The following is a 23,455-nucleotide window of genomic DNA, read 5'->3' on the forward strand; positions in this document are numbered from 1 at the left end:
TGACCCCAGTCTGAGGAACTGTGTGAAGTTTGTGCAGGAAGTGTGGGCTCTTTGTCCTTCAGCACTGCCTGCAGACTGGTGGGATACACAAATGCTGCCTGGGAGGGCTCTGGGCAGGCTGTGCCTCCCTGGCCGAGTTCTTTGGTGCTTAAATGTAAATTGAATATGTTTAATTGTGACTTAATAAGCTTTTTCTTGGGTCTTTAAGAGATGGTTGGATGAAGAGCCATCCTCAGAGGAGCTGCAGCAGTCTGGGAGACTGCAGTCCCTGACCTGGCACGCTGGAGTTGGTGTTTAAATTAAGTATCCTTCCACTTCTGAAAGCGAGCCTTGTTTTCTGTGTTTTGGGCAAGAGCAAATTGGGTTCCCTCACCCACCGTCCCCCAGAGCTGGGATGTTGCTCTCCCCTGAACACTGGCATGCTGTGGGAAGCATGTGGGAAGCTGTGGGAAGCCATTAATGCTACCCCACAGAGCAGCCATCCTCTATGCCACAGGGCTTTAGGGGCATCCCCAGTGAGGAGCCAACATGTATTTCCTGTCATAAGCACCCATGTAATTACATACCTGTGCAGCACCTGGAAGAAAAGGGACAGACTTTTTTCTTGTCCTGTAGCAACATACCTGCTGCAACCAGAGACGGGGCAGCAGCCACCCCAGTCAGGTATTGCAGCTCAAAGCACAGAGGCCAGGACTGGACACAGTCCTGCATCAGCAGAGTGCAGTACACTTGGAGAAGAACTTGGAGAAGAACACAAATGTGAATAAGCACACGCTGTGGAAATACCATAAGTGCATTTATTTACACGGCCTCCTCTCTCCCTCCCTGCCTCAAAAGGCTGAGGAACAGGAGGAAAAAGCCTCCTGTGGAACAGGAGGAAAAAGCCAGTCCACCCCAACAGTGTAAAGGCAGTGCCCATCTCTCTCCTTTCCCCACCCTGAGATTAATGGACCTGCACATTAACTCCCAACAGTCCTTCACTGTCCCAGGTACAACCAAGGAGTTCCCATGGCTCACTGAACTCCACAAGGCTCCTGGTTATCCACCCTCACGTGGCAGGGGGGTTCTCTGCAGCAAAGGAGCTGGGGATGGCAGCGTCAGCCTCTGGCAAATGCTTCTTGCTTTTCCCAAATTCAATCACCAGTGGCTTCCCCTGCAGGTTGTACCCGTTCAGCAGCTGCAGGGCACTCTGGGCAGACTCAGTATCTGCAACAAGACAGAACACAGTGGGCACAGGTCACCCAGCACATGCTGGCACAGCATCACTTCTGCTCTGATAAACCCTCTTCCAATCCAGGGAAAAGACTTTGATGTGAGAGGGAGAGGAGGGAGTGAATTCCCCGCCTTCTCCTTGGAGAGCAGGCTTGGCAGCAGCCCACTGCCCTGGGGGAAGATGTGGCACCTTTGGGGGTCGGGGAAGAACTGAGAGGCACAAGGGAAGCAACACAGCAACTCACCAGGGAAGGTGATGAAGGCCTGATCCCTCATCCGCCCGCTGAGGAGGCGGAACTGGATCAGTGGGCTGTCCTCCTTCTGGAACCGGGCAAACAAGGACACCAGGTCCTTCATTGTCACCCGAGGGCCCAGGTTCTTCAAATACAGCACCTGATCCAGGGACACAGAGGGTCATCCCTTGCCATGCACAGACACCTTTCAGCCTGGTCCCAAGTCCGTGCAGATCAAGGGTGTGAACTAGTTCAGCCCCTCTGCCACCCAGAGCCCTCACACCCGCATTCTAACGATGATGTTTGGAAGATGGGTGGGTGCACAGAAAAAGGCAGCTCTGAACTCAAGGCATCCCCGAGCTTACCTGCACCGAGTGCCAACAGTTTCAGTCACTTTTAAAATGCAGCAAGCTTCAGCTATCAGTTAAGCACAGCTGGCCTCAGCCAGGTCCAAAAAGAGAGTGCACATCTTAGCTGGTGACTCGCTGGGGCCAGGAAGGCTGGGCTCAGAAGCACAACTCTCTGCCAGGCCTGTCACCTCCCAGTACAGCCCAAGGTCCCCTTCCCTCCCAGAGCGCAGGCCTCTCTCCCTTGGTCTGGAGGATCAGCCAAGCAACCTCCAGGCAACAGCAGAGGAGCCTTCTCCTGCTGACACAGCTTCAGGGCGTGCTAGTGAGCCAGAACAAATCCTGGTCCACCTCAGCTTACCTTGCTGGGCTCCCCTGGATGGTAGGACGAGAACCTGGGTATCTTCCGGAGTTCTTCCTCTGAGAGGCGGTTCTTGAGGATCTCCTCTTCTGGGACAAACTCTACAGGCTCCTTGATAACCACTGGCCCTGGAGAGGACTGGTGGGGCTTTGCTGCAGGAACGCTGGGACTTGCTGCCTGTTCTGCTTGCTCTTCCTGGTCTGGAGGTGACGAGTCCTCGGTCACAGGCCCCTGCAGGGCCAGGGAAGGGCACAGGCAGGGGTCACTCTTAGCAGGCTGGACTTTTTCAGGGCACTTCTTGCTCAGCAGCTCTTGGTAAACGCTCTCCAGATGAACCATGGGGTCCTTTTCATCTGTTCCCTTCTTCTGAGTGTCATCTAATTCATAACAAAGAAACATGGTAACGTGACTACCACCAAGAACCTGGGAAACACAGAGACTGCAGGAAGAGACACGGAGAGGAGAAACCCTGCCTCAGCCCAGCCTCTGACCACCTGTCAACCAGGCCCTGCAGGTTGTTTAAAACAAGAAGAGCAGCCCCAGCAGCCAGCAAGTGCTGGTCTCCCAGCTCAGGATGAACCTGCAGAGAGCAGCAGCTCCACCAGTGCTATGTGCAGAGCTCATTTCTTCCAGAGGTGTCCTCACCAGCTTATCTGCAGACATATTTCAGCACATTCCAGTGACTCCTTCGATACACCTTCCTCCTCCTGCGTGCATGGCCAGGATGTGCCATGCTGCCTTTCTACACCTCTACATGCAATAGAAACTTTTTGCTTCCAGAGACATCAGATTAAGCTCCTGGGTGTAAAGAAGGTCCATGGCATGGACTGATCAGTGATCTCTTATGATTCACTTAATGGAAAGGAGGACAAAGGTGAGAGGGGCATCTCCCAGCCCACAAACCTCAACCTTGCTGCCTCTTGGTTTTGCTAAATGCCACAACACTGACACCCAAGGAGGGAACAGGGGTCAGAGGATTCTGGGTCAGCTGGACATTACAGCTTGAGCAGCTTCAACACTTATCTGGGAGCTAAGGGTAGAGACGTTCCCCCTCACCTTCTGCTGAACACTGTTACATACAAAAATCAGCCTGGGCTTGAGCTTCATGCCCACATGTTCTCCAGCTAAAGCAGCCAGGAGCAGCTTTTGCCATCTCTGCACAACACTTGACTCTTTGTCTAGAAAAGTCACATTAAGCCACAGGTTTAGGGACACCACCACTAGGGCAGAAAGTGCTGTCAACCCGTGGACACAGGGAATCCACAACTGGATCCAATTCCACTTCAGAGAGGAGCCTTTAACAAGTCATTCCTACTCTCACCTGCTCTGTGCCTTTGCTTCCTTCCCCCCCTAGTTAGACTGCAGTTTTCAGATCTTTAGGCTTTACCAAAGCACAACTCCAGCCCCTCTTCCACACCCCAAGCTGGGCTCTGCAGTATGTGCAGCACATCCATGAGACCCATGCTCCCCAAAAAGATGCATTTTACAAGGCTCTATATTAAACCCTTTGGAGAACCAACTCTCTCTCTTCTCCTGCAAGAGAGGAAAATATCCCCTCCCACACAGGACCAAAACAGAACCACATCTTCAGGGACAGAAGGCCAGACAGAGACGTGTTGGACTCCCACACAGCCTGGCTCTCCGTGCTGGAGCCGAGGCAGGAAGAGCCCTGAGCCCCCAGACCTTCGTGGTAGAGTGCCCGGAGGAAGGAGTGGCGGTCTGTTCCCTGGAAAAGGGCATTCTCAATCTCCATCTCCCTCCGGCTCAGCTGCTTGCTGCCGGCAAACCTCTGCGGCAGAGCCAGGATGCGCTGACGCTCTTCCATCTTCTCCTGGATGGCATGGAGCCGGTCCTGCGTGGCCTCTGGGGCCGCCCCCAGCCCAGAGCCCTGGAAGACAAGCACAGTTTTGCTCAGGAACTGGCCTCCTCCTCAGAGGCTCGGCCAGCAGCCAAACTTCACACCCCCCAGCCCTGCAGTGGGTGCAACCAGGAACCACCCCCAGAGAGCAGGGCACCAACAGGTCCTGTTACTGCAACCACTCAGAAAGCTCAGGTCTTGAGAGAAGTGGAGAAACAGCCCCTTCCTCCTGACCTTTCTGTGCTGCTTCCCTTTCCCGGGCCTGACTCCCTCTGTCCCTGCAGTCCTTGCCTCTGACAGGTACAGCCATTTTACAGAGCCACCTTCAGTAACTGCACAAACCCCTTTGGCAATTCCTTTCCCATTCCTACAGCACTCCCCAACTCAAGTTTCCACCAAGCTTTTTATTTTATGATCTCCTCACTGAGAGAACATTATTTCCTGGAAAGTGGACCCCAAGCTGCCATTTGGCACCTGAGGGTAGATTTATGCTGAGGACTAAGCCCTGACCAGCATCACTCAAGCCAACTTCCAGGAACCACACAGTGAGTGCAGCACAGACCTCACCTGGCTGCACATGAGCATCCCTGGATAACTAAACCTCATTGCACGGGGCCAGGCCAAAAGCACAGCTGCTGAAAGAGCATTTCTGTTCCTCCATCCACCTCGATCAGAATCCAGGCAACACACTTCTATGGGATGGATTTTCTTTCCTCAAATTCAGTTTGAGAATTACTGTGGCAGATCCTTCTGCCTCAGGCAAGAAACCAGGCTTTCTCCCTGCACTTAGCACAACCTAACAAAGACTTTCCCATGGTACCTCTGCCCCACATCTGCATGGCTTCCATTCACCATTTCACAGCTTCCCTGAGGCACAAAAGCCTGTTTACATGGAAAAGCAATTCCCGGAAATCATTTGTAGTACTTTGTTTTCAAAAAAGCTGCCACTTAGCAGCTGAAAATAACAGAAATCTGCACTCTGTACTTTGCCAAGAGCTCCCCGGGCAATCTGAAGTTCTCTCTGTCTCAGCTGACATTCCTCATCATTCTTGTTGGAATCTTTCATTCAGGGCCTCCATGTACAAAGCTGCACATCACCACCTGACTTGGGCTTTCTCTCTCTCACAATATTCTTCTTCTCTCACAAGTAGTAGAAGGCATACCCTAATGTCACTTTTCCCTCTGTCAGAGTAGTGTTTTCCATGCTAATCTTTATTTCTAACCATTCCAGAATTGATTGCATACTAAATGTAACAACTGGTACTGTTGACAATAATTTTTATTCTTAAACTAACACCACCCCTCTCTAAACCAGGCTTTAATCAGGCCCCAGGAGGGCTGGGTTTCATTTAAACACCAAAGCAAACAATGACTTCAGCTGAAGGGAGGCTGATTACCAGAAACACCTTTCTCCTGCACACAGCTATCACTCAGGAAGAGGAGGCAGAGGGAATCCAAGGGTCAGCCCAAGTCCTGGTTTGCACCTTCTAGTTTACCAAACTGAGAGCAGCACACTCCAGTGCACCTGACACAGGACAACCCCAAAAGCCCCTTGTCTCAGGAACGTGAAAGAAAAGGGTAAAGGTGGGGGAAGGGGATAAACCTGCTTTGGCACTGCTCTGCTGCAAACAGCACCCAGAGAGGAGTCTGGCCCTGCCTTCACACATGGGTTTGAAAGCCCTGCACTGCTATTTTCACAGGGCTGTTCCAAGGCCCTTGAAGCACCTGCAAGCCCCTAAGGAGAACACACAAAATCCTCCCTTACAGACAGCTATCCCAAGCCAGTGATGGGATCCAGGGATGTATCAGGATACTGAAAGGAGGAGGTTGAGACACTTCAAAATGTTTCCTCCTTCTTCTCTTCCAGCCTCTAAGTCCTACTTACACAGGTATAAGCAGGTGAAATTATTTGCTTGAGATTATCAAAGCAGAAGCAGGAATATAGTCAGGTCCTGCTGTGTTCTAAAGGACCCACTCCTCACTCCACTGTGGCTTTTAACATAGACCACTCCAGCAAAGAAAACACGCCAGAAGAAATGTGGGATCATGCAGGATATAAGCAGTAGCCATTCTTTACCAGAGGGCTTACAAAGGACTGGAATTTTCTACCTGGGTGCTGCAGGGTTAGAGAGAGGGATCCAACCACACTCACACGAGAGCAGAGCGTGCCCACCTTCCTTGTTGAAGTCCGGTTCTTCCAGAGCAGAATCTCCGAGTCGGAGAGCCCCAGCTCCCGGAGAGAGGAAGTTTCTTTGTTGCTCTCCTCCAGGGCCTGGAACTGTGACAAGGTCAAAGCCCCCGCAGCCTCCTCCCCAAAAGGCTTGTAAAAAGCTGCAGGGGCAAAGCATCTTCGCTTCGACTTGCACCTGTGACCCAAAGCAACACAACAGCACAAACAGCTCAGCACTGACAGACTGGGGGGACAGGAAGGGCTGGACTCCCTCCCCAGCCACACCTGGAGCAGACCAGGACTTACTGCTCGATGGAGACAGTGGTATCAAGCTGCTGCTGAAGGAGGGTCTTCAGCTGCCTCTCCCCTTCTGTCTCCAAGTCTTCCAGGAGAAGCTCATCACTGGACAGGCTGCTGTTGACCCTGAGGCACACAAGCCCAGCACAGAGGTGGTCAGTAAGGCAATGGGGAGAACACTGCTCAAAGCACATCTCCCCTACAACCTCTCTACCTCTTTGGCTGTTTTAATGGGAATTAAAGCACAACACAGAGCCAAAACTACTCGACTAAAGCTCCCACTAATGTTACTTGAAAAGCTGACAGACCGGGGACTACTCTGAGAACATTAAAGTACCCTAGGGACTCTTAGGATGTTTTTATTTCGGTAGAGGGTATTATTATTATTATTATTATTATTGTTGTTGATGTTGTTTCGGTAGAGATTTATTATTATTGTTGTTGTTATTGTTATTGTTGTTGTTGTTTCGGTGGAGCTTTATTATTATTATTGTTCTTGTTGTTGTTATTATTTGGGGGTTTCTTGTTTTCTTCTTTTAGATCACATGCAACAATTTTTGTTGCCGGACAACTGCTTTGCATCACTCTCTAAAACGGGCACTGTCAGCTTCAAGAGGAGCCGCGAAAGAAAGAAAACCGCGAGGGCGAAGGGAAGCTCTGAATTCCAGCAGCGCTCCGTGGAAAGCTCAAGCCCCCTTTTCCCTTCCCACCGCATCCCCCGCCCTGTCCGGCGGTCAGACCCGGCTCTGACAGCGGGGCCGTGCCGGGCTCAGCCGAGCCGGGCTCAGCCCCCCGGGCCGGGGCAGCTCGGGCGCGGGGGTCCGCCCCGCAAAGGCGGCTGTCGGTGACCCCCCGGGCGAGGGGCGAGGCGCGGGACGGGCAGTCCGGGACCCCGGAGGTGCAGTTTGGGACCCCGGGACCCCCTCACCTGCGCATGCCCCCGGCGATCCCCGCGATCCCGCCGGTCCCGGACTCCAAGCCCCAGCAGCGCCCGCGGCCGCGCGCGGAGCGCCGGGAGCCGCGGCCCGGAAGGAATAGAGAACTCTGTTTCTGGGAGAAACAGGGACTTTGCCCCGGCACGCCCGAATGGAGGAGCGCTGTAACCTCAGAGAAGTCAGGCGAGGGGTGTAACGCGAACAAGCGGGGTGCGAACTGAGCGCTGTGTGAGCCAGACGAGATAAAGAACAAACGTGTCGGGTTTAGGCGGTGGAACACTGTGACGCTGTGCCTGCTCCAGAAAGGAGGTCAAGGCGACGAAGAAGACCCGGAAGGACCAAAAAAAAAAGGACTTCGAATAGGGGTGCGGCTGTGTAAGCCAAACTGATGAGGTAAGCGAGAATATCTAATGAACATGTGAACAGTATGTGTAATAAAAAGCCCTATCTACCTGTCATCTGGCACCTTCGATTAGAGGAGCTATCCTCTGAACCTCCAGCGTGCTGAATAAAGAATGCTCTCTTCAACACCTACGAAGTGGTATTTAGGAGTTTGTTTCTGCTGCTTTTCAGTGTCAGGACCAGCCAGGAGAGCCAAGCACCCGTTTAACCCCTGCTGCTGCCAGTAACTGCGGTGAGCAGTGCCTTCCCCTCCTTCAGGGACACTGCTAGACAAGGCAGCTGTGGTGCAGCAGAGGAAAGCAAATGTAACATTTGCACCCCTTTGGTAATTTGCAGAACAGCTCGAAGTGCAAAGAATTGAGCATCAGGGCACCTCTGCTAAGTATGTGACCGTTCACCTCCCTCGATTAGTAAAAATAATTTGGAATGTGCATTACAGTCACACTCGTGGTCCCTCTGGATGGTATCCCTTCCCTCCAGTGTGTGACTGCAGGACACAGGTGGTGTCATCTGCAAAGTGGCTGAGGGTGCCCTCAATCCCACTGTCCCTGTCACCAGCACAGCTGATAAACAGTGCCAGTCCCAACCCTGAGGACAGCGCTCATCACTGCTCCCCACTGGGGCATCAAGCCCTTGAACACAACTCCCCAATCCCCCATCCGCAGAGGGGTCCATCCATCACATCCATGTCTCAACAGTTCAGAGACAAGGATGTCACCCAGGACGGTGTCAAATGCCTGGCACAAGTCCAGGTAGATGACAGCAGTTGCCCCTCCCTCATCCACGTTGACTGGTTATCAACCTGACAGGCAGCAGGCCACACACAGAAGCTCCGGGCACACCGCGGGGTCTCGCTGCCTCCGGAGAAGGTGAACCCTCCCGGGCGGACACGGCGGCGCCCCGCCCCTGCCCGCTCTCGGCGGCCATTGGTCAGTCTCGCTCTCCGATTCGTCTCGCCGGCGGCGCGGGCGGGCGTTGCTATGGGACGAACGCGCGTAGGGCCGCCGCTGAGGGGCCGTGGCCGCCCGGCAGCGTGGGCGCGGAGACGCGGTCTTCCCCGGGGCTGGGGGTCCGCTCGCCCTCCGCCGGGACCGCAGCTGGGTCGGTCCGAAGCCTGGCGGTCGGGCAGAGATCCTTCGGGGAGTTTTGCCGGGTTACGTGTGGCGCGGTGTCTGCTGTAAGGCCTGAGCTGTGCTGGCAACCAGAGCCAGCGGAGCAAAAGAGTCCGTGCTGTGAGCGCGGAGAGAAGAGGTTGGTTGCTCTTTCCTCGGGCTCGCTGAACCCGAAGGAAAGGCACGAAGCTGAATCAGGGCAGGGTCAGGTTGGATCTCAGGAAAAGGTTCTTCCCCCAGAGGGTGGTTGGGCACTGACAGGCTCCCCAGGGCAGTGGGCACGGCCCCAAGGGTGCCAGAGCTCCAGGAGGGTTTGGACAACGCTCCCAGGCCCATGGTGGGAGTCTTGGGGTGTCCTGTGCAGGGCCAGGACTTGGACTCGATGATCCTCATGAGTCCCTTCCAACTCAACCCATTCTATGATTCTGTGTTCCATTATACGTTTTTTGTCATCACACAAAGTTATCCTTCCAGGACACACAGCTGAGAAAATCTGCTTTACAGACTGTACAAAACACACCTGGTTTTCTCGTTATCTGTCACTTGTTGTTTCCTGCATAGGTGAGCAGTGGGTATGGATATGGACAGCATTTCCTCAGGCTCTTCCCTGCAGTGCCTTGCCAAATTACTCCGTGATGCTCAAGAAGAGGAGGAGGAGGAGGAGGATGTGGTGAGAATAAGAATTCATAAGAATTGCTGCTTCTTTTACATACTGTACCATAGCCTAACCTTGTTAACTGAGGAAAAGCAAATCTCTTCTTCCCCAGAGTGTGTAAAAAGAGAATGAAAACTCTAGAAGGTTTTGGACTGACTGGAACAGCTGGAAGATACTTTTAGAGTAACAAGCTCTTGAGGGAGAGAATAAGGAAGATGCCCCAGGAAAGCAAGGACAGATTGTGAGCCCAAAATATGAGGGAGGTTTAATTTTTCAGCCTGAAGGAAATGAGAACACCTAGCTGAAAGAGCCTGAGAAACTTTAGACTTCTCCCTACTTTTCCCTGAAGCCTACTGGAGATGAAGGCAATTACAGCTAAATACTTCATATGATGGGAAAAAAGTTGCTGCTCAACTTCTGAGTAAAGACTAAAATATCCAGAGGCAACTGAGTGTGCTAATTGTGTTTATCAGGCATTGAAGAATTGCAGAGAAAATTGATCACTGAAGTGCAATAGATATTTTGGTGGTTGTAGAATAGTGAAAGGTGAATAATCATTCTAAGATGAATAATCTGAATGGATAACGAGAGAAATATCTCTCCATTCTTCTGTAGCAATTCATCTCAGGACAAGATGAGGAACACAGCTTTTGGAAAAACTGCATTGTTCCTGCAGCAATGCCTGTGTGCTGGGGAGAAATATTCCCAGGAGCCCCACAGGTGCCAATGATGTGAAAGGCCTCTGTGAAGGCTCAAAACTTTGCCAAGTTTCTTGGAATTTTGAACAAATCATGTTATGACATGGATGACAAAAATGGCAAATGCCTCAGTGTTCTTCCAAATCACTCCTCAACAAAGAGACAGCTGGCTGACCCAGCAGTTGTGCCCCAGGGCACAACTTGGAAATGGGAGTAATATTTGGGATAAAGGGGGTGCATGTCCCTTGAAATTTCCTTTCAGCAGGGTATAGATGTTGTCCTTCACACTCCAACTACCCTCCAGCTGTTTGATGCCTGCCTTTTAAAACTACCATTATTACTGTACATCTCTGCAGTAAACATCCTGATTCTAAAAGAATTTGTTTACATCTTATTAATAAAATGAATGGCACTTCAGAGGCAGAAATGGAAAATTGCCACGAGGGATGTCAATTAAGTCTGAGTCAATCTGGGTAAATTGAAATCTTTATTTTGATTTAATTTAATGCTCTGTGCATATGAGGCACTTTTATCGAACCAAGGAATCTTCATATATAGAGAAATGCCTCACATTGGCCTATTAGCACTAAATTGATTCATAATTAGAGGAAAATATTGTTGCCTTATATGATCTCTACTGTCAAAAGGAATCCAAATGCTGTGATGGGGTTTTCATGTAGAACCCTTGGTTTCCTGTAATATTTTCATGGCAGGCAAAGCACGAAAATTTTGCCAGAATGCCATGGAAACTAAAACTCAAAAAGCACATCTGTCTGTATTACTGGGCTTCTGGAGTCCTGCTTAAGCCCAGTGTGTCAAGGTCACTTTCTGCTGTGTGAGAGTGAAGAAAAAAAAATATTCAGTGGTTCAGTCATGAAACTCTGGGATAATGTTTTGTGGATTCCAGCAGGGATTTGTTTGACCTCAAATACAGATAGCATTTTGTATTTACTGACATTATGGTTATAACTGAGCCTGGCTCCACCAGAATTGGTTGATCCATTTGCCTTTTTTGCAGTCACGCTGCAGTTCTGTCGGTGCCATGACTCCTGGGAGCATTGGACCAGTAAAGAAAGAGACCACTGGTAAGGAGGAGTGTTTGTGTGCTTTAGCATTCAGTCAGTCCTGTGTCAGCAGACTTAAACAGCTGTAGTAAGTTACCACTGAAGGGTTTGCTTCAATAAAAGAGTGGTCATCGACCTTTGAGATGGACTTTGCATCACATTTTTGCAGTTACTCTGTAAAATTATCCTTTTCCTGAAAGCTTAACTGTAAAATATGCAAAGAGAAGCAGAAAGGGTTCTAAAAACCTCCAAGTTTTAAATTTACCAGCTTACTAGAAAAAATACTTTTCCATGCAGGACAGGCATAAATCATACTAGTCTGCCCATAAACTTTCTTCAGCACTTTAATTAATGGGAAAAAATGGATTTCTGTGTTAGGAGGAGGTCCTCTTGTAAATCTCCGCTCACTGAAAAAATCTTATGTCAGGGGGCTTGGGGAGATTAGTATTTTGTCCTTTTATACTTTATCCATTTTGAAGCATTTGATGTTTCATGCCTGAAAGGAGGATTTCTTGGACCTAGAGGTTGTGTAAAGGAGATTTAAGTGAAAGGAAAACATCCTCCCTCTGCAAATCCTCATTCATAAGATACTGAGGTAAAGGAGACTGTAATTACCTAGAATGCTTTTAATGCAAAGGTTTTTCTAAAACCCAGAAATATTTTTTTTCTAGGATTTAGAAATGGCTTTTCTATTCTTTTTTTTTTAATTGTAGAACAATATTATAAGTTTTCAACAAACCTAGAGGAACAGAGACATTTCAAAAAGGTGACAGTGGGATTTTTCCTCATCCCATACAGGTACTTTTCAAATGAAATCTGAAAACAGGAAAACTATTTGGAATACAGAGGAGGTTCCAGAAGGATCTGAGTTTGATGATACCTGGGACCCCAGGGAACAGCCAGAGTGAGTGAGCTGAGACTGCCTGCATGGGCTTTACACAGCCTTAAATTTAATGAGATTTAAGCAGCATCCACTGCACTGGGGTGGCACAGCCTTCTGAAGAGTTCATGTTGCAGAGGAAGAAAGGAAGGATATCAGTGTTGCATCTAAAGCAACATGTGAGGAGTGGTTTTAATGCTTCTCTTCAAACCTTCTGATCTCGTAACAGAAACATGATGTTGATTTTTCCCATCATAAGTTTACGTGCAGCATCAGTTACTTGTATAAAGTGGGATTAGGAGGGGAAGTAGGTCAGCAAAATGATTTACTAGCTTGAAAATATGCCATTTATGTGAAATACTTGCTTTTTTCCTGCTGCAAACAAGATGGATCCATTTTTTCACACTCATAAATTCATAAAGTACTCCAACTTGTATTTGCATTTCAAAGATTTAAGCTCTGTAGAGACAAATAGTACTGCAGGAAGGAAAGCTGTATGCAGGCAGTTTTGAGCTTTTAAATTCTGTCATCTTGGTCTGTCAAAGGGGCAATCTAAAACCAGAGCTTTTTCTCTTGCTTGTAGAAAAACAGTAACAAAAATGTTCTTGAAATGGATACAATCAGGCATGTCATTTGTAGTTTGTAGAGGTCAGGAAGCCCTCAGGGTCAAGGCATAAAGCAGCTTTTGCATTTGTAATTGTTGTGTTCCAATGCCATATCCTGGGGTGTATAATGCTGGAGCAGATGGACTGTAGCCTGTGAAGCTGCACATTGTACACTGGTTTGTAGGCCAAAATCCTCATTTTTCTCTGCATGTGAGTCATGGTGTGAGGTGTTTGGTTTCCTGATCTAAACACAGGAGACGCTCCTGAACTTGGACTCAGCATTTCTCACAATGATTTGGCATTCACCCTTGCACACAGCTGTTCTTGAGGTGGTCACCTGTGAGGTGACCTCACACCTCTTTGTGTTAGGGGCACAACAGAAGCTTTTCCCATGCCTTTTTCTGACCCTTCCCCTCCCCAGTGCTTCTCTAGCCTCAAACATTTGTGACTCGTTGCACAGATGAAGAGAGCATATAAGTCTTTATAACAGTTCATCAAATGAAGTAGGCAAATGTCCCACAAGGAAAACAGATGGCTACAGCAGTACATCCAGAGCTATGAGACACTTTTGTCATTGATTTGGGAATTATTACATATGCAGATGCCCGCTGGAGATGTGAAAGACTTTCCATACACTCTTTCTAACAGCTTAGACAAGTGATCCACCCCACTTATTTTGTTGAATTTAGTAGGAGTAACATATGTTATAAATACAAATTTAGTTTGTATTTCCTCATTCATTAATTATCAAGAGCAAGGAAGTTTGTGATTGTACATTTTGTAGATGTGAAGGGGAAGAAAATAAATGTTGGCTGAATGCAAAACAATTGCAATCTGACTGAAGAGTGTTGTGCTCAGGCTGCAAGAATATGTTGAAGGGCAGAACAGATCCCAGGTGGTAATTGTGACATCCCCCTTTTCAAATCCATTTCCCAAGAGTCTGTGGTGTTTGCCTAATTGATAAGTGTTGTATTCACTTAGGATGCATTTCCTGATCCCACAAAGGCTGGTTAGGGAAGTAGAGGCAGCATGGAGAGTGCCTTGGAAGGTGGAAAGATATTCACCTGTTTTCTGACTACCTCAGTCACGGCTGTGAACAGAAACCCAGTACAGATGGATTGAAGCATGAAGGGAGACTGAAAAGGAGGAGAGTCAACATGATGGAGATATTTACAGTCCTCTGAAAATGACAACCTCCTTTAGTCTCCTGCCCCTTCTCCAGTGTTCTTAGGCAATGACTTCTCTTTCTCAGGTATGAGATTTTATTCAAACAGTCTGTGGGAACAGAGGATGTCTTCTTTGGGATGACAGGGAAGGACCCCTCCACCGCCTGCTGTGAGGATATAGTGGTGAGCTGAGCCTGGATCTTCAATCCCTTCTTTTTGCTCTTTTTCTGCCTTTTTCCCTCTTCCCATCTGCTTGAGGGACAGACTGTAAACACCAAACTGTGCTTCTGCCTTTGGCCTCCTGTAGCATTTTCTTGTAGTTCTTCAAGCATTTGTGGATGATATTTACACTTGCTAACCTGGGGAACTCGTGTATCTCCTCATGAACCAAATGTACTCCAGGGAATCTGTGCAAATGCATGTGCCACCTATGGACTTAAGGGAAATAAAATGTAGCTCTAAGTGGAAGTTTCCCCTTGGATACAATTTTGGAGGGGAGAGGGGCTGGGAAGGAGATTGTTTTCATCTGCCTGCATTTTTCACAAGGTTTATGGGTTAGCAGAATGCTACAATACTGGCAGTCCTTAAAGTTACAGGAGTCAGATCCTGTCCCATCATTATATAATCAGACACCTCCTTGGTTTCTGAACTTCAGGATGGGTGGAACTGCTGTGTTATTCTTCTAGCAGAAGCAAACTTTCCCTGCAATACACAAAGCCTGAGGCTTCTGCTGGATATAGAATATCTCTCAAGCACATTAGCAGCTCAGGATTTTTAAGAAAATAGGATGTCAATAGACATCACTAAGCTATTGAAAGCAATGATTATCACCCTCATATATTCTGTGATACAAATTACCTACTCAAAATGTTGCTCTTTGACACTAGCATCAAAATATTCATGAAGATGAGATCTTTTATGGCTTGTAGGGCTACATATGTAATCAAAGCTTTGCCTCTACCCATTGTTTCAGATTAAAATCAAGCTGCCAGAGACAAAGTACTCAGACATCACATTAGATATCCAGGACAAGGTTCTTGACCTTCGAACTCCCAAAAAGTAAGTGTAACACAATTGATAGAAGTGCAGTACAGTTAATACCTTCTTTGAAATGAGGTTTAAGCAAGCCTTCAAGTGAAGGCTGTCTGGAAAGCAACGTTAGAGATGGGGATCAGATTTATTAATTGCACATGAGAAATAGATATAGACAAAAGCAACCATAGGTGTGCACTGTGCTGGCTTTGAGTCTCTGATGCTGCCAAGTAAAAAACAGCTTTAAGACAGATTTTGGCTACTTAAACAACAAGGCCTCAAGGGCCCAAAACATCTGGCAAAAAGCTGCCCAGGTTCTTGAAGGACATCTTGTCTAGTATTTCTAAACAGTAATTTGTGCCAATACATGACTGAAGGTGGTAAAAAATGTGCAGATACATTTTCAGAAGCTGAAAGCCAAATTATGGACATACCCAGGCATGGATGCAGAGATGAAAAAATTACAAGTTTTCCCCAAAGGTATTTCCTTTGAGTTCTTTTTATGGGGCTTTTTCAAGCCTACGAAGATAATCCACTGACTGTTGGACTTTTCAGCCTTCCTCTGTCTGTCCCTCAGTGTACAATTGTCCTGCCTGAGATTGCCAGATAATTCCCATGTCTGTTTTGCTTGAAGTCCTTTTTCAGAAAGAGTGCTGTCATAAGAAAGGTAAATCCCCTCTGGACTGACTTGCTGTATTGAAAGGGATGTGGGAAGATCTATATGTGAATAGCTTTCTGCAAATAAATTCAAGGTGCAGGCCATGGATTAAGGCCAAAATAAGTTTTGTCTCTAGTAGACTAACTATAGAAAAGCCATTTTTCTCACAGCTAAAGCCAGGCAAAGTCAGTTACCCCGTGCTTGGTTTTAACCCAAAGATGCAACAGAGGCAGAAGAAAGTTTGGAAGTGCTAGTTCTGAAGTGGAAAACTGGGAGGAATAATTGTTCAGCTAATGACTTGCAGAACCTATGGGCAGTAAAAAAGGTGGCTTAATGCAATACTGCAGATGTAGGAAAACCTCAGCACCCTTTTTCTTCTGCAATTCTATCTTTTTGGTGACTCAGATCTGCCATTACCTTCTCAGTACCCAGCTGTCTCTAGTCACAAGCCTGGCAAATAAAAAGTTCACCGTAAAGCTAATGGTTGCTTGGGTACAGCCTGAACCAGTGCTGCTTTCACAAATATAAGTGCAAGCCTTCTCAGTATGAAAGAAACAACCAAGATTTCAAGTTCTATGTGCTGAAAAACACTGTTCTCTCACAGATGGGTAGGAAGACTCAAAGGAACTGCTCCCAACTCTGTAGTCCTGGGGCTGCTTCTGAGCCAAGCTGATTTTAAGGACTTCTCCAAATTATAGGAAATGTCTTCCTGCAATAGCTGTGGTGCAAAGGTGTTTTTACTGTACCTCTTTCAGCCATGGCTCCTACAAGACAGCTGAAAAGGTCTGAAAAAGAATCAACAAAGCTTAAACCCCAATTTGAAGAAACCCTCATCTATGCTACCATGTTATTTTATTTTGTTGGGCTTTGTAGAGTTTGCCTGGGCAGATCTCTTGAATCTACAGTGTCCTGGATTCTCTTTGCACTGTCAATAGAGTGGAGATCCAAGACTGGCCCATCATTCATATGTTAGTGTATAACCCTGGGATAAGAGGGGAAAGAGTTCAGACTCTGCATGAGCAAGTAAGTTTGAACTGTCATCAGTGAGAAGAGTTGAATGAATCCAGACTGAGATATCCTTGGGAAGAGAAAAACCTGGAGGCTTGTCAGCCATTACAGGGAATGTGTCTGACATAGTATTGGACTGTGGAATAGTTCCTGAGCCCAAGACCCAGCCTTTCTTTTTTGTATAATGTCCCTGAGCCACAGGCAGAGGGGGATCACTGAATTAATATCCAGTGTAGTTTAAAATCCCAGCAACTTCATCAGCACAAGTCCATTCCCATCCCTGGACTGTGCTTTACAGTGCATTATCAGTGCAGTTCCTCCTTCCCCTGCATTTAAAATGCAGCACTGTGCAAATGCAAGAGCAGTGGAGAGAGCCTGCAATCCATCATTGGAAACCACTGTCACAGCCACAGCCAAAGGGAAGGAATAGTGTTGGAAATGTTTCAGGGACCATGTAGTTGTGCAGCAGGTACTGCAGGAACCCCACAGCCTGTCACGGGAACGAGATATCCTGGAACATTCTCTGGGATACTGACTGGAGAATTGCAGCAGTAACTTGCAGTGACATCTCACCTGGTCTGAGACACTGAAAGTCACTGTGTCTTCTTTTACAGGAAGCTGCTGCTGCACCTCCCCTACCCTGTCAACAGCAAGGAGGGTAGAGCTCGTTTTCTCTCTGAAGAGGAGATCTTGGAAGTCACCTTGAGAGTATCAAGGCAGTTTGATTTCATAAATTTTTCTGACGGATAGAGAGATAGAGAAAGTTTGAAAAAACTAATCTTCTGGTGTGAAGTCTCCTTGAAACCCAACTTGTTATGAAATAGTAGATTGTTTCCCTTGAACAGTCCAGGGGGAATATCTCTGGAAAAAGGAGTCAGGAGGGACACGGCACCCACAGGTACTAAAAGCTGAGCCTGTCTGGTTCTCGTGCTGCTCTGGTTAACTTTCTGCTTCCTTCAGTCTGATACAGGCTCTGTGAATCAGTGGGAGATTACAGTTCTGTCAGCCAGAGAAAGCCTTTTGTGTGGCTGTGGCTGAGAGGTAGCACAGTGAGTGTCTGGTCAATGAGTCCAGTGCTCAGCTACTGTTTCAAGACTTCCAAGTGTTAATATCCTTGCTTGGTCCCCAGTGCTGTGGCTGGGGCCAGTTCAGAATCTACTTTCACCCTTGGTGAGAAGATCATCAAAGCTCTTCAGGGATCCAGATCCACATCTGAGGCTCCTTTACCCTGGCAGAACAAGTTAACCAACTACAGTTGGATTGTTGAATGTCTCAGCTCTTTTGAACAATTTTTGACAATGTTCAGTGTCTTCCATTCACCTGCTGTCCCTCCAGCTATTTTTCTGATCTTTCTTGATTAATAAAATAATATGTTCTAAGGAAGAGTTCCAGTTACCTCTGACTCTGCCTTCTCTCTATTATGTCCCCAGAGACCTCCTAAAAGTTGAGATAAGAGGAGCTTTGCATAACAAAGCATTACTCAAAGGGCTGAAAGGCTGCAAAATCTGTTCTTTGGCCTTCAGGACCAATCTAGAGCTACAGAGAGGGGTAACCAAGATGTTTCTCTCACCAGCTTGGGGGCAAATATATTCTTTTAACATTGTTCATCCTGCAGAATACAAAGGTACTTGCTCAGTGATCAAAGTGGAGAGGACAAGCAGGCCTTGGCATGTTAATGGTACACTTAACCAAAACCTTGTAAGCACTTTCAGAGCAAAATGGCTCAGAGTCCTGCATTCTTCTGGTGCAGAAGTAGAGGAGAATAATTGACCATCTAGGTTGCAGACAGCACCCATGCAGCTAAATTTGTGGCAGGCTGTAATGAGAAGATGGATTGAAGACACTAATAGTGAGTTTAAAGGTATATTTTCTGTTTTTTCAAGAATTTTCAGAATTTGCAGTATCTTTGTAATAAGACTGCATTATAACACCAGGAAAAATGAAGCTGGTGTCTGGACATTTCAACCACTGCCCTGAAAAGTGGACCCGTTGCTTGGGTCAGAATAATTCTAATCAACTTCTGCTTTAGCTTTAATGGACTGGAAAGCAAATGCCTCAGTTATGATTCATCACAAGCTATTAAATATGCCAATAACACTCAGGGGCTACTCCAATTTGTATTTGCTTAAGTTTCCATAAATTGCATTTGAATGTCTCTTATTCCAAAGCTGTGGTTGAGGGGAACAATGTAGATGTACAAAAAGGCTGAGATCATTCCTCCTGACTCACTTTTTCCTTCCTGTGCTTGCCAAACAAGCTGTTTCTTGGAAAAAGGTTATCTTTGTGGTCCCTAGACAATGTGCTGCTTCGTTTTTGCATCCCTTATACACATTACAAGAAAAGTGGAAGATTGACTGATATTTATACACATGTGAAGATAACATTTGTCCAAATTATTTCAGTGTCTCCATGGCAAAGCAGATGCTCTTCTGAGCCCTATTCCATTGCTCTATCCACAAGGTTATGTTGCTTTTATAGCTGGCAGTAGTAATTTACTAAGCCTTACATCATCAAGCTCTGCTTAATTTAATGTCAGTGTTTGATACTGAAAACAATGGTGAGTTTGGCTCTTTGTGCCTCTCTCCAGTGTTTTAGTTTCTTATGGAAATGAGCATATGTCACACTGGTATCTGTATCGTGATTCCTCTCCACGTATTTTTTAACCTGGGGACATTTTTATCTGCATTCAAGAGACAAAAATCTGAGGTAAGTATGTTTTATAAGTCAGCTGCTGAATAGAAAAGGGAAATAAAAATTCGTACTGCCTAAGGGGGACGTTCTGGTGTGATTTCTTGTACCTGCTGGCCACCCACCCTGTGCACCCACACTCCAGGTTACTGCAGGTCATCCACACCACTCCATGAAGGGAGGATGGCAAGTTGGTGACACAGCAGGAAAGGGAAAGGGACATTTGCTGACAGGGGGAAGCTGAAATCACACTGTGAGGATATATGGACATGGGACAAACTCATAGGCAGCCAGGCTTCGTGTGTTCCACTGCTCCAAAGCACATTTCAGGAGGGTAGAAACGCTGTTCTGGTGTTTGCTGTGCTGGTTGGGTCCACCCCTGATTGCACCATCATCACCTGGAGATCCTCCCACATTCTTTCTTCCTATCAAGGACACAGGAGCTGCCCTAGGCAGAAGGTTGGGATTAGGTTGTTTGGAGTTTTTTTTCCAGTTTTATCCCAAGATAAAACTGATTAAAAGGACATGCAGGTTATCAAACATCCCAGAAATCTGGAGGCTACTGCCAGCTACAAGGGTTGACTTTTTTGCAAGGGCTTAAGGGCAGCTTTGCTTTGTTGAACTGGCACTGGCAGAAATCCTTTAGAAGGGGATACAGAACCCCCTTTGCCTCTGAACATCAAGGCTGCTGCCCAAGTGCCACTCCAACACCTGCAAGCATCTTAATTAATCAAAATTATGAGCCCAGTTAAACAACCCAGCCATTAAGCATCATCAAGCTTTATTTGGATCTCTAAGAAACAACTTGATTAAATGTATTGCAGTTAAGGAGAGGGTACTGTAGATGTGGAAATTAGATAGAGGCTTGTCTGCAGTAGTATCCCAGTAAACTGCAGGTTGTCATCTCTCCTTTTTCACACATTCTGTCCTCCAGTTGTGGCTGGAGAGCCACCATCCCCATTTTGGCTTGTTCCTGCCTTCTCTCAGAGCTATGGTGGTGTGCTAAAGTACATGGCCCAGCTTGCTCTCTGAGTTTCACCTCTCCAGGGAAGGTGCCTGGAATATGCTGGGGGTTGGGTTATTTGTTTTGTATACTCTTCACAAACAGGAGATGATTTCTCTCTTTGTGTCTTTCTTCACTCCCTGCCTTCACATTTGGGTAGAATTCACTTCCAGGTCGTGATGAATTCAGTGGATTGAACAGCATCCCTGCTCTTCCTTTTCCCTCACGATTGTTTGTTCTGTGCTCATTTTAAGGGACTTTGATCCCTTCTCTCCTTTCCTAAGTGCTTTATCTCCCTTCCCTCGATTGTTCCCACATTAGGACATTTCTCACCAGAGTCTCCTGACAGATTTCAGCTGAAATATCTGATCCTTACTGGATGTACCCAGTGGGGGTGAAGTGTGTGATTCATCTCCCTCCCTCAGCTCAGTGCTGGGTGAAGAGCTTTGTCCTTCCTTGCTGCATGTCCAGTCTGGGTGGGTGGGGAGGGGACGCAAGCAGGAGCACCACAGGCACATCCTAGAGTGTGTTCAGGCACTTACATTGAAGGACCATGACACGAAAGCAGCAGATGCTGCAGGTGAAGGCAGGGCTGTGTGAGGAGGGCTGGCAGAATTGTGGAGGAGCTTCTTGAGTCTTTGCTTCAGACACAGCCAGTCCCACAGGTCCCTGGTGTAAGTTCTGGTTAGGAAGAAATGAACCGATTCAGAAAAAGTCAGAACCATTCGGAATTCCAGCCTTTCCCAAGGCCTGAAAAGTTTCTCTCTGCTTCCTGATGTGTGTCTCCATGTCTCAGATGAGTATTTACAGAAGCTTTAGAAATCCACTCCAGGGAAACAGTGATACAGGCAACACAGGAGTGCCTTTGGAGTACTTCTCTCAATCCACTGAAATCTTTCATCATTTTGGGCTTTCTCATCTCAAGCTCTCCCTTTCATCTTTTTTCTCTGCCTTCACACACTCATTTCTGAAGAGAAGATCATAGGAAGTTGCCAAAATGATGGCAGATACTGTCCATCTACAATTCTTAGAGACCATTTCTATTTAATTGGGAGCCTCCTTCATGGATCCCAGCAGCCTGACAGCTCACTTCTGGTGCTGATCAACATTTTTTTTCCAAACCATGATGTTTTAACTTGATGGTATCACAACCCAGCAGAGACTGTCAGGACAGCTAGGTTGTGTATTTACTGAAACAATTCTATGATTCTATTGGCAACCTGTCTCCTGCAGCTGCTCAGCAGAGAGGAAAAAAAAAAAAGCCATACACTACTGGAAAATTCCTTTCGTGTTGGAAAGCTGTGTAAAAAGGAACAGGATAGGAATGAAGATGGACACAGCTGATTTTGTTAACTCATAAGATCATGTGGGCAAGACAGACATTTGCCAAACAGTGGCAGATTAGGAACTGTAATAAATGTAAGCACCAATGCTTGAGTTTAATGATGCTGTGAGCTCTGGGTGGGTTCCACCCCTCACATATGCCCAAGTAATGAGAGTTTACCACCCCTGTGGGTTTCTCTGGTTGGGGACCATGGTGATAGGACCTTCTAACCCAAATTCCTGCAGCCATATCCCTGAAGCAGAGCCTTGGGTGACACTGTGGCAAGCTGGCAAGTGTATAGAGGGGAACGAGGGATTGACTTCACCTGGGATACTCAGCTGTATCTAATTATCTATATTTCTCACCTGAGCTGATCCCAGTCACTGAGGGGTCAGAGGACTCCACCCAGGAAGAGATAAATGGTGAGGAGCAGTGCTGTGAGAAACTGGGCAAGCGGGGAGCAGGAGCAGTGTGAGTCATGTTTGTGGCACTCCTGGAGTGAGGAAGAGAGGATGGAAAGTTGCAAAGTTGTATGACTACTGTACAAGAAACAGCAAGGTCAATGGAAGACACATGATTCATCTTGGCTTTTGGATTATCTGTGCTGTGCCTGGGAAGTTCAAGAGGCAATTGGGCAACAGAAGGATGTGGGAAGCTCTGATAAGGTGAGAAACGTTTCTGGCTTTGTTCTGGGTCATGGGCACTGTGTGAAGGCTGGAGTGTCAGTGTGACTTAGCTGGTGTGTGGCTCTTGGTCAGCAGCAACTGTAGGAGCTGTAACGAGCTTTGGGGGTGCCTGAGATGCTGAGAGGAGCTACAGGAGGTCACAGGAAAACACTGAAAATTACACCCTGGCCCCAAGTACAACTTGCATCATGATTTGCCTTCAGTAACTTTCTGTCAGAGCTGGATGATGGTGGATCTGGGGAGCTGCTTGGGGGCCAGAGACTAATGTGGGTGAAGGTGTTTTGGGCCATTGCTGCTGTGTGTGGTGGAGAGCTGGGCAAGGCTCTGAGACTTGGTGCTGAGAGCACCAGTGAGTCTGGAGGGGGCAAGCAGAGCTACGTGGGGATTTGGGGCTCAGGGAATAGGGGGGCATGTAGGATTGGAGCTGTGTTGTAAGGCAGAGAGGAGCAGGCTAAATCGTGGGGGTGGAGTGAGACAGTGAGAGTGGGGGAGCAATGTGTGTTGGGCAAAAGCACAACTGGGAGAAGAAAGACATTATTAAAGTCTCTTTAAAATGACTGTGTTGAAGGGGAAGGTCAGAGCAGACAATTGTCCTGAACTAAGGGCAAGTGAGTGTCACCAGCACTAGAAATTCTGTGCAAAAAGAAGCTGTGGGAAGGGGACTGTGCCTGGAATAGCTACGAGGTCTCCAAGAGGGCCTGAGTGCTGAGGTCACGTAGATCTATTGAGCTGGGAACCCTGTCTGGCTCCAGGGGTCAGCCCAAGGGGGCACGTGGCAATTACTTTCAACAGTGGATGAAAGTGGAATTGGAGTGGGAGGAGTGGGAAGTTCATGAACCCTCTCAAGTGCTCCCAACAGCCTCAGTCTGTGTTGTCCTTGCTGTACCTATTTCTGGGTAAGAAGAGTTAGTGTGCAGTGCCTGGGTGACAGATTGCTGTGCCCTGACTTGGAACAGTGGATGTCACATCTAGTTTTAGGCCTACATGCATATGCCTGCTTGTCTCTATCCTTTTCCCTATTTAGAGCAGCCCGTGTTTATTAAAAAACCCAAACAAAAAAA

At 47.3% G+C, this 23,455-nt stretch overlaps 2 protein-coding genes across 2 annotated transcripts; one reads left to right on the forward strand and one right to left on the reverse strand.

The window, feature by feature from the left end:
• Window positions 1-779: 779 nt before the first annotated feature.
• On the reverse strand, window positions 780-6,672 carry RBM41 (RNA binding motif protein 41). The gene is made up of 6 exons (XM_029959095.1): window positions 6,488-6,672; window positions 6,185-6,377; window positions 3,837-4,041; window positions 2,154-2,530; window positions 1,458-1,605; window positions 780-1,206 (listed from the first exon to the last, which is right to left on the reverse strand). Exons 1-6 carry the CDS (start codon window positions 6,670-6,672, stop codon window positions 1,049-1,051), a joined length of 1,266 nt encoding a protein of 421 aa, XP_029814955.1. The 3' UTR covers window positions 780-1,048.
• Window positions 6,673-7,537: 865 nt separating this feature from the next.
• Window positions 7,538-18,070, forward strand: PIH1D3 (PIH1 domain containing 3). The gene is made up of 7 exons (XM_008934889.3): window positions 7,538-7,806; window positions 9,489-9,597; window positions 11,299-11,365; window positions 12,143-12,248; window positions 14,082-14,178; window positions 14,969-15,054; window positions 17,308-18,070. The coding sequence occupies exons 2-7, from the start codon at window positions 9,502-9,504 to the stop codon at window positions 17,441-17,443; spliced, it is 588 nt and encodes a 195-aa protein (XP_008933137.1). The 5' UTR covers window positions 7,538-7,806; window positions 9,489-9,501; the 3' UTR covers window positions 17,444-18,070.
• The last annotated feature ends 5,385 nt before the right edge of the window (window positions 18,071-23,455 follow it).

The sequence above is a fragment of the Manacus vitellinus genome, unplaced genomic scaffold (genome assembly GCF_001715985.3).
Source record: "Manacus vitellinus isolate BGI_N305 unplaced genomic scaffold, ASM171598v3 scaffold_19_pilon, whole genome shotgun sequence".
NCBI lineage: Eukaryota > Metazoa > Chordata > Aves > Passeriformes > Pipridae > Manacus > Manacus vitellinus.

Coding starts and splice junctions, on each gene's coding strand:
- PIH1D3 (XM_008934889.3), top strand. CDS start 9,502: ATGGATATGGACAGCATTTCCTCAGGCTCTTCCCTGCAGTGCCTTGCC. Junction 12,249..14,081: donor GACCCCAGGGAACAGCCAGA/GTGAGTGAGCTG, acceptor TCTCTTTCTCAG/GTATGAGATTTTATTCAAAC. Junction 14,179..14,968: donor CCTGCTGTGAGGATATAGTG/GTGAGCTGAGCC, acceptor CCATTGTTTCAG/ATTAAAATCAAGCTGCCAGA.
- RBM41 (XM_029959095.1), bottom strand. CDS start 6,672: ATGTGCTTTGAGCAGTGTTCTCCCCATTGCCTTACTGACCACCTCTGT. Junction 6,378..6,487: donor ACCACTGTCTCCATCGAGCA/GTAAGTCCTGGT, acceptor TTTGGGTCACAG/GTGCAAGTCGAAGCGAAGAT. Junction 1,207..1,457: donor GGCCTTCATCACCTTCCCTG/GTGAGTTGCTGT, acceptor GTCTTGTTGCAG/ATACTGAGTCTGCCCAGAGT.